We start from the raw sequence: 10,928 nt of genomic DNA, 5'->3' as shown, positions 1-10,928 counted from the left end.
TCTCTGATGTCCAGTGAGTGCTGGCTATGCAGGTTAAGCAGCTAATCACATTGAATAATTCTCAGATAACAAAGGAAGTTATAACCCATTATCATTCACTTTTTAATCATTTCACAGAAAGCAAAATAAAGAATGCAACATACACATGAGATGAAGGTAAAAGATGAGAACAGATTGCTGCAACTTATTTACAAGTCTAAGAGCCCTGGAATTTTTTTTAAGTTGCATTCAATTTATTGTAGTTACCAATTTACAGAACGAAGTTTATGCTCATCAATTATCTGCCCACCCTGAGTGTACTGATAATTCAATTTTAATTTGTTCCATTAGATCCCAACTCAGGAGACAAATGATTGATCTACGAACAAGCCAAATATTATTCTTTGCCTTCAACAGCATTTCCTTTGAAAAATATAAGCCAAGGTCCGTAACGCAATGCATATCATGATTGACGGGGCAGATCCAGTAATAGTGGAAAACAGCAAACTGGGACTTTAAATACCTGCAGATTATAGAAGGGAAGGCTGAGCAATTCTAAAGTTTTGTCATCATGGAAAAAGACGAGTTAGAATAGGAGATAGCATAGAGTCTTGATAAACACATAAGGTTGAGTTAGGAAGATTGCTCTAAATGCGGGGTCCTGAACAATGTGGAAAGCTCAGTAATAACTATAGCAGAGAGAGCAAAAGGCAATTTCAGATTAAAAATAATACCGTCACGGTGGCACAGTGGTTAGCATATGCTGCCTCACAGCGCCAAGGACCCGGGTTCAATTCTGGCCTCAGGTCACCGTCTGTGGAGTTTGCACGTTCTCCCATGTCTGTGTGGGTTTCCTCCACGTGTTCAGGTTTCAGTCCAAAGATGTGCGGGTTGGGTTGATTGGCTATGCTAAATTGACTCGTGTCAGGGGATTAGCAGGGTAAATATGTGGGGTTGTGAGAATAGGGCCTGGGTGGGATTGTGGTCAGTGCAGAAGCAATGGGCTGAATGGCCTCCTTCTGCACTGTAAGGATTCTATGATTCAATGATTCATCAGATTCAATTAAGTTCAGGTGCAAACCTGACACCAACAGCCAGATGTTAAAATCCTTTCTAGATCATTTTAGCTTTTTGTAATTTTCCATTGCTTGACTGCAATGGGAATTTGACAATACAAATACTTTGAATTATGAGCTGTAACTCACATTTTAACCCTTGTTTTAAAAACATGGCAATCTAAGGACATGTAGAACAGTACTAATAATGGCATTTATGAGCTTACACACTTAGTTTCTCAGCATGCATGAAGCGAGCTACTGTTATTAGCGTGCCATCACCTTCTTGGCTTTTATAAACTATGCAGAAGATTCTAAGGAAGTAATTCAATGGGTTAGGGCATGGCAGTGAAACAAGTGATGAACTGCCTTTTTCCATTCTGTTTCTGTAGATGATGCAGTAAGGTGAATAATTATTACTTGTGGGGTGTAGAAGATAAGGGATCAAGGGAGAGAAAGTGATTTCCGCATATTATTCTCCCAATAAAATCAAGCAATTCAGCTTGTGTCAAATCTGTATTAGCAGACGAAACATCACAATTTCTACACACTGAATAGCCAGTTTATTTTATTATGCATTTAAAACCATAAAACAAATGTAATTCATCTTCTACTAAATTAAACAAATGCAACCCAATGAACTTAAACTTTATCTGCAGGTTGGACTTGTATTTTCACAGTTTGTTCCCAGTACTTTGATGTAATCTTCTCTGGTGATAGTCCATAATTATTTGGACAAAAACAACCCAAATCTTGTAAATTCAGTTGCTTTTGATAAGAGAAGTCGGTGGATATTAAAAGGTAGAAACCCAGCCAAGATGGATCTAAAAAATTACATTCTCAGTTTGTTGTGTACAGGATGCTGGTTGTAGGAGAGTGCTGTTTCAGGAGTTTAGCTGTACCCTTTGAGCACAAAAGATGGAAAATATTAAATATCAACAAATGTTATTTATTGACAACACCATCAATTTCCTTTTACGAAACATCTGTACATATGTACAAAATCATACAAATGGCAGGAATGTTCATGTGTCTGTCCTACAATCTCATTTCCCATCAAGTAGTGCCTTGATGTCCTTCACTCCATATTCATTTGCTACAGTTGATGCATGGTCCAAAGCATGGATGACAGCCAGAATTTTAATCACTTGCTTGATATTCTCCCTAAAAAGTATTTCAGTTTGAAAAAAGACAAATTATTCACAAAATAATACATAATTACACCACTCATCATAATTACAGAATATTCAATCTTTCGGCTGCTTACATTCAAAGTTTGGACCAAAGTAAATGGCAGAGATACAGCATTTATACATTTTAACATGTCAATTTAACTTTTCAGATTAATCTTCTATCATTTTATACTTCAGCAGGTCCCTAAATGCAACCTGAACCCAGCTATCTCACTGAAGACTCCAACTTCAGCAGACTTTGAAACAAAGTAAACTGCCTTCATTTTAGGCAGAACATCTAATAATTATGCATTTCCTACTTTCCCTTTCTCACTTCAGTGTGGAAGTGGAAAGGAGCATTTTAAAGCAATCAACCAAAATCAGATTTGAAGGAGAAAAAGTGCCCCGAACATGAGGCTTAAGGTTAAGGTGCCAGCCAGCAAAAGAACATGAATCCAGCTGTGCTCTGTGAAGAGGTACTGAACAGGGGTCAGATCTGTCCTTGCATAAAAAAAGGGAACAGTGAGAGGGATAACTACCCTCACCAGAGATCTTGGAGCAGGTCATCCATCTTATTAGCCATGGATGTTGTGAAAAACTAAGAAAAAAATCAAAATGGGGCAAGTATAAATACCTAAAAAGACAACATTTATTCCTGGTCACTTCTCTTTTAAGTAGGCTTTAATGAAGTCACATCGCACATTACCACTGCCCTAAGACAGGGACGCTGCTTTATGGCATCATACAAGTTGTTAAGTTACAAGCAGGTACCGCCATCTAGATACAGAACATACCACCTTTCCCAGTAACTGCTTCAGATCCAGATATGATCGTGGATGGTAATTTAAAACATGTCTTATGTCATTATATATACCTTGCTGTACGTTTTTCTACATCAGAGCACCCAAGGCTTAGCCTGTACATGGTATTGGCCAAATGAACCAGGTAACAGCAGAAATTTTCCATCTGTGGGATACTTTTATCTCCTTTTAGGTTGACAAACCAGTGCTTTGGTAAACAGGTGATGAGCTAAAAGATAAAAGTAGAATCATGAAATTCAGTCTGGTGTTCATCTTTTGATTTACTTTAAGAGCAATATAATTTTTATAGTTATGTCTCAAACATAACGAGAAGTATTTTTGGCACTTTATACTATGTTGGGGTATGATGCACGAATAATCAAGCTTTAGAATCAGAGAAACTTACAGCACAGGAAGTATCCATTTGGCCAGTGCTGGCTCTTCAACAGAGATGTCATGCTTAGTCCCACAGCCCCACTTTTCATCCTGTTATTACATCAAGTACTTGTCCAATTTCCTTTCAACATTATCAATGGAACCAATTTCCACCACCTTTTCACGCAGCAGATTCCAAATCCCAGCAATACAATCAAAAAATTACCTTCCCTCTAGACCTTTTGCCAATAATTTTGAATCTATGATCTATAGTTATTGACCCATTCACCAGAGGGAATAACTTTACTCAATCAAAACCTATCCCTAGGGGAATTTCACAGTAACTTCATTGCAGTGTTAATGTAAGCCTTACTGGTGACTAATAAATAAACGTTAACTTTTAACTTAACCTATCGTGAAAATCTCTAATAGGTCACCTCTTAAACTTCTTGGAACAAAAAACAGTCATAGTTTTTCCAATTTCTCCTCGTAATGGATTTTCAGCTCTGCTAACCTTTTGGTAAACCTCCTCTGTACTCTTCCAATGCCTTTCACCCTTCCTGAAATGTGGTGCCCAGAATTGTTCACAAAGCTAAGTAACCCACATGCTTTTTTAACCACCTTATAACTGGCTCCAGAATTTAAAGTACAACTTGTATAAATAGGAGAATTTATTTTCTCTTAGAGGGTCATGGATCTTTGGAAATCTCTTTGCCAGAGAGCAGTCGAGGTAGGTTCACCAAATATTTTTGAGGCTTTTTTAGATCGATTCTCCTGTTAGTCAAGAATCTAAGGTTATTGGGGGTAAGTGGGAATGTGGAGTTGAGGTTACATCAGATCAGTCATTGTCTTATTGAATGGGTCGAATGGCCCACTCCTGCCCCTAATTCACAAGTTTGTAGTCTCATTTTAGGATTTTAATTCCATGAAAGAAGGTGGCTCACAGTCTATCTGAGCAAACACAACTGTGAAAATAAAGCACTGAAGAAACAGAAGCAGTTTGGAGTACTATTAGCTCAAGAGCTGGTACCCATTAGTGAGCAAATTATGTTAGCTTTTGATGAGTGCAGCACTCTTGCATTGGATCTGCTCTATTGTAGGTTCAAGCCTCACTCCATAGAATACAGCACAAAATCTAGACTGACACTCAAGAATCATAATGAAGGAGTTTTAACACCGTTGAGTGCCAGCTTTTGGATGGTCAAATCCAGACCCCAACTACCACCTCGGGATCTGATGGCACTATTTCAAGAGGAGTGGAGAAATTCTACCAGTGTTCCAACCTACATTTATCCCTCAACCAATACCAAAAGTAGATTTCATCATCATATATGGGACTTTGCCATGTGCAAATTGGCGGTGCAGCTTTCCTACATTACTTTTAAAACAGTCATTGTTGCAGTGGCTGTAAAGTGGTTTAGGAAATTCTGGAGACCAGGCTCTTTCTTTAGTAAACACAAATGTGTAATGCAGTCTCATCAACATATTGATGCCAAGAATGTGGGAAACCAAAACCAAGTATAAAGCTGGAACACAGAACCAACCTTTTAGGTCACTGATCTCACATTTGGCTCATCTGTTGGTGTATAGCTTATAGAATATTAACTGTTAAAATAGCAGCAGAGAAACAATACTGCACAAAATGCCAATTTACTGAAATTCCAGCTTTTCATAGGTGTCTGGGTCTTACTGGCCTGGGATCTTCAAAACATTTCATCCTGTATCTCATCTTACTTACACTCTGACATTTCTTCAGGCTGTCATCTCCCGGATCTGAGTTCTGAAGAGCGAGCAGGATATAGCGATTTAAAAGACTATCCACAGTTAGCTCCTGCAATGCTCGATTTGAGATTATACCAGTCCATTGTAAGATGTTATCCAATAACTGAAAAAAGTAGCATAGAATTTAAGCAAACAAAAGCTTTCAGCCAGATTTATTAAGTAGTGGTAAGGGTTCTATCTGATTACCTGCATCTATTGTGGGGCAATATTTTCTGTTCAAACATATAATAAAAGACTGCACTACTTCCTGCAGCTAATGGAATCCGTAATCAATAAGAAATAGTAGGTGAGTAGCCCATACAGTCACCCAGGCATTGTCCATTATGCAATAAAATCATATAAAAAGAATGCAGAAGCAGCCAACTAAACCTCTTCACTAACACAAATCTACACACAACATAATGCACTCAGAACATAATGCTTTGCTGTCTTGTTACCCTAAAAGTCCTTTGAACCAAAGTAAATTTATCTGTCAAATACTCTGTGACTGAAACATGCTACTGAAACTGATTTAATGAAAATTTCAAGTTACTGAAGAAAATTTAGTTGCAAGTTAACTGAAAACACGGCAGACATAGCCTTTTCCCATGAATCACGGCAGCTGTATGGTTAATGCACTATATTATGCAGGCTGAACTGTTGCAACTTCACTTGAATCAAATAATTCTTAATACTCAACAAATCAGTTTCCCACCCACCAAAGAATGTTGTAATATAAGCATTGCCGCTGGTAAAAAATAAAATCTCTCATGCCATTTCCCAATCAGATTCAGATTAACGCAACATCTGCTCTACACCTTAGAACACAATGAAGCCATGTTCTTCTTCCCAAATTAATGGCAACCAGGTACAGTTAAATGGAAAAACAGTGACATTAAAAACAATTCATTTTTAAGCTCTCACCTTAAGTCCTGACCAAAATTGTCGCTGAAAAAACAGGTAGGGTCCCGAGTTCTTGTTCTCCAGCACACTACAATAATACATTAATGAATTACTTAAATCTAAAAATGAATGACATGGTATGAAACATGAAATTTGAAAATAATTTAATCCAAGTTTCCTTTGGGAGCAGGGTGAAGAGGGTAGAACACTTGAAGGTTAATCCATGCTAATTAAGGTGAAGGATACAAACACAAGCAAATAACTATTTCTTCCATTATCTGCCTAATGTAGTAACTGTTGCCAGATTAAATATAAAAGATATTAAAATCAGAACAAAGAGCTAACTTCCTGGTCTCGGGGTTATCAGAGGATAGACGCATGACCAAAATTACAAAATTGAACCTGCAGGAGTCTTTGACGCACTGACCTATATGGGAATTGCCCAGGAAGTCTCTTGCTACCCTGGTCCCTGCACAAATGTCTCCGAATCATTAATAACTTACCTGGATAGTTACCCAGGAAATATTAAACAGATTAAAACCTAGTCGAACTCCTGGGTAACTCCAGAACAAACCACCACACCTTTGTCTCCCCCACAACTTGACAACACTTTCCCTACCCCCACTCCTCAACCCACTTACCCATCCACTCACTAACATTCAAAGACAATACTTTGAAACACCATAAATTGGACGTGTCCAGCCTTCCCTAACTTGACTCTGCTTTTTGTTGTATTCATATATGGGATGTGGGTGTTGCTGGCTAGGCCAGCATTTATTGCCCATCCTAATTGCCCTTAAGGTGGTGGTGACCTGTCTTCTTGAACCACTGCAATCCATGTGGTGTAGATACACCCACAATGCTGCTAGCGAGGGTGCTCCAGGATTTTGACCCAGCGATAGTGAAGGAACGGCAAAAAATTTCCAAGTCAGGATGGTGTGTGGCCTGGTGGTGGTGAAATCTTCCAGGTGGTGGCGTTTCCAAACGTCTGCAGTCCTTGCCCTTTTAGATCATCGTGGTTCTGGGTTTGGAAGGTGTTGCCTCAGAAGCCTCGGTTAATTCCTGTAGTGCATCTTAGATGGTACACACTGCTGCCACTGTGCATTGGTGATGGAGAGTGAATGTTTGTAGAAGGGGTGCAAATCAAAAAGGTTGCTTTGTCCTAGATGGTATAAAGCTTCTTGAGTGTTGTTGGGGCTACAATTATCCAGGCAAGGTGTAAGTATAACATTACATTCCTGACTTGTGCCTTGTAGATGGTGGACAGGCTTTGAGAGGCTAGGAGGGGAGTTATCTAGTCTCTGCCCAGCTCTTGCAGCCACAGTATTTATATGGTCAATCCAGTTCAGCTTTTGGTCAATGGTAACCCCCATGATGTTGATAGCGGGAGATTCAGCAATAGCAATGCCATTAAACATCAAGGGACAATGGCTAGATGCTCCCTTATTAGAGATGGTCAATGCCTAGCACCTGTGTGGCATGGATGTTACTTGCCACATATCAGCCCAATTCTGGCTACAGTCCAGGTCTTGCTGTATTTGGACCTGAACTGCTTCCTTATGAGTTGTGAATGGTGCTGAACATATCTGACCTTATGATAGAAGGGAGGCCATTGATGGTTGGGCCTAGGACACTACCTTGAGGAATTCCTGCAGTGATGTCCAGGAACTGAAATGATTGACCTCCAATAACCACAACCATCCTCCTTTGTGCTTGGCATGATGGCAACCAGTGGAAAGCTTTCCCCGATTCCCATTGACTCCAGTTTTGCTAGGGCTCCTTAATGCCACACTCGGGCATCAAGGATTTGTCTTAAATGAATAATCCCTTATTTTGCATCTATGCCCTCTGGTCCGACACTCTCTCATGAGTGGAAACACCATCGTGATATTTATTCTGTCTAACCACTAAGAACCTTATGTTTCAATCATATTACCTCTCATTCCTCTGAACACCATGGGTACAGAACCAACCTGTTTAATCCTTCCTCATATTGCAGTTCCTCAAATGTCTCCAGCTAATCCATGGAAACATCCTGCAGTGAAAGAAATTGAGCGCTGTGGTCACCTTTGCTGATACAGACAATAACTGCCTACCACACACCAGTGGCCTTAAGCCCCCTCCAGGATACTGGGTAGGTTAGAAACCCCTGACTTGGCAAACATGGGGTCCTGAGAGAAAAGCAAAATACTGTGGATGCTGGAAATATGAAATCAAAACAAAAAAATCTGGGAAAACTCAGGAGGTCTGGCAGCATCTGTGGAAAGTGAAACAGTGTCACTATTTTGAGTCCAATGTGACTTTTCTTCAGTCTCTTTATGACTCATCACTCTTCACGGTCTTCTGAGACACTGGTGCTCCACTATCTCCATGTAGCTTAGCCTTTATTTCCTTTGAGCTGAGTTCTGCCTTCTTTGAACATTTGGTTGCCTTACTGCTCCTGTGCACCCTGCATGTACACTGGGTGCTCTCCTGTCAGCTGCTGCCATTCCCCATGCGGGGCTGATGCAGTCTCTCTCGCCCTCACAAAAATGGCATAGAATCCATGTGTAATAAGTGTGTGGAGAAGGCATGGCATTTATTCTAGCCAATAAGTGGTATATCCCCATACAACATCCTGAGGGTTACTACTGACAAAGCAACTCAACTGGACTAGCCATAAAGCTACCAGAGCAGGTCAAAGGTGAGGAATCCTACAGCGAGTAACTCACCTCCTGACCCCCAAAGCCTGTCCACCATCCACAAGGCACAAGTCAGTACAGTAATGGAATACACTCCACTTGCCTAGATGAGTGCAGCTCCAATAAAACTCAAGCAGCTCAATACCATTAAGGACAAAGCAGCTCACTGGGTTGCTATCCCCTCCACAAACATCAAATCAGCCACAGTGACAGCAGTGTGTACCCTCTACAAGATGCCCTGTAGGAATTCACCAAGGTTCCTGAGGCAGCACCTTCCAAACGCACAACCACTACCATCTAGAAGGACAAGAGTAGCAGATACCTGGGAAAACCACCACCTAGAGGTTTCCCTCCAAGTCACTCATCATCCTGACTTGGAAATATTTCATCTTTCCTTCATTGTCACTGGGTCAAAATCCTGGAATTCTCTCCCTAACAGCAGTGGGTGGGTGTCCTTGCATCTCAAGGACTGTAGCAGTTCAAGGCAGCAGTTCACCATCAGTTTCTCAAGGGCAACGAAGGATGGGCAATAAATGCTGGCCTAGCCTGTGACGTCCACATCCCATAAAATGAATTAAAGAAAAAACGAGCAACAGAAATAAAGGGATATGAAGTGTTAAATTAGATCTGCTATTTTACCAGTACACACTTCAGTGAATGTCTTTCATATTACCAAGTGCTCAAAATCTAAAGTCAACACCATCAATAAATTACAAATATCAAAGTTAATTAATTTAGGTAATTAGCATATTGTTACAAAATGCGATTCTTATTAGAACATGGAAATTGTCTTTGGGAATAGGTGATAAACACTGTAGTAGTCCCACAGAACTTGCACACCTTGTCGTTCCAAGACATTTGAACTGATAAACCCTAAACAATGGTTAGCATCAGTGCTTCACAGTGCCAGGAACCCAGATTCGATTCCAGCCTTGGGTGACTGTGTGGAGTTTGTACGTTCTTCCTGTACTGCATAGGTTTCCTCTGGGTGCACTAGTTTCCTCTTGGTGCAGGTTAGGTGGATTAGCCATGCTAAATTGTCCCCTTGTGACCAAAGACGTGTCGGTTAGGTGGATTAGCCATGGGGTTATGGGGATAGTGCAGAGGGGGAGGCCTGGGTGGGACACTCTTTCAGAGAGTCGGTGCAGACTCAATGGGCCGAAGACCTTCCTTCTGCACTGTAGGGATTCTATGGTTCTATTCTCTTCTGGAAATGTCACAAATAAATTACCTGAGCAACAGCATATTATAATATGGATTGGGAGGTACAACATTGATGAACAGAAAATTACACCCAGACCAAGCATTTAGCCTGAGTATTAAATATTGTTGAAATGAGAGAAGTGTGTAAAAGATAAACTGCTAGATCATCACTGAAGACAAAGATTCCCCTCACAATGCAATAGGCAAGGAGACAAACATGAAGCAATTAGATTATTCACTGAAGAAATAAACAACAGGCCAAGTAATTTCCTCAATTAAACTGCCAGATAATTTGGTTATCACCTAACTAAATCATCAGCTAGAAGTTGCTCACTTCTATGATTGCATCAATGCAAGTTTGGGAGAACCATATGGTAGCAGGGTTTTATGGCAGAGTGCACAGCACCACATCTGCAGCATTTTACAATAATTCAAAATTCTTGGAATAATTCACTGAAAGCAGAAAGCCACACAATCAAAAACTCATTCAAATTAATACAATGCTGGTTTTAATCAGAAATTATGTTATATTCCCATCCTGTTAAATTAGCAGAATAGTAAAGCATTACGGTGACATTAAAGTAAGCAGCTACATTGGGAGAATTCAATCCACCGGCTGCAAAAATAAGCTTGGAACCACTTTGGTAATTACTGAAATAAATTTAAACTTGGGAAATAACTCCATGCTCGCAAATCTTTTGGACCTTTTGGAAGAAAGCATATCATGACATTCTGTGTTCCATGTAAAGCTTAGGACAAGCAAATGACATAAGTGAAAGGCATATTATAAGCAAATAACAGTTTAAACAATACTATGCAAGGTTTGAGATTTTGAAATCCAAGGAATAAAAATTCAAAAATCTCAGTTGAAAACAGCAAAACATACCTTTTTGGATAAAGTGGCACAAACACATCTTCATCCACTGTTTTCCTGATTCTTAAGACAATGGTCTTTAATAAAGTCTGAGAGAAAATTTGAAGTGTTTCATTCATTTAACA

The 10,928-nt window shown here is 39.8% G+C and overlaps 1 protein-coding gene across 1 annotated transcript in view; it reads right to left on the bottom strand.

The window, feature by feature from the left end:
* Nucleotides 1-1,585: 1,585 nt before the first annotated feature.
* paxbp1 (PAX3 and PAX7 binding protein 1) overlaps nt 1,586-10,928 on the bottom strand; it is a 46,525-nt gene continuing 37,182 nt past the window's right edge. The window contains exons 14-18 of the mRNA XM_078232817.1: nt 10,816-10,892; nt 6,067-6,133; nt 5,120-5,266; nt 3,081-3,235; nt 1,586-2,198 (exon numbers count right to left, since the gene is read on the bottom strand). Coding sequence (XP_078088943.1) covers nt 2,081-2,198; nt 3,081-3,235; nt 5,120-5,266; nt 6,067-6,133; nt 10,816-10,892 — 564 coding nt within the window. The 3' untranslated portion in view covers nt 1,586-2,080. The remainder of the gene's footprint in view (nt 2,199-3,080; nt 3,236-5,119; nt 5,267-6,066; nt 6,134-10,815; nt 10,893-10,928) is intronic.

The sequence above is a fragment of the Mustelus asterias genome, chromosome 17, assembly GCF_964213995.1.
Source record: "Mustelus asterias chromosome 17, sMusAst1.hap1.1, whole genome shotgun sequence".
NCBI lineage: Eukaryota > Metazoa > Chordata > Chondrichthyes > Carcharhiniformes > Triakidae > Mustelus > Mustelus asterias.
This window is presented reverse-complemented; position numbering and strand designations above follow the sequence as displayed.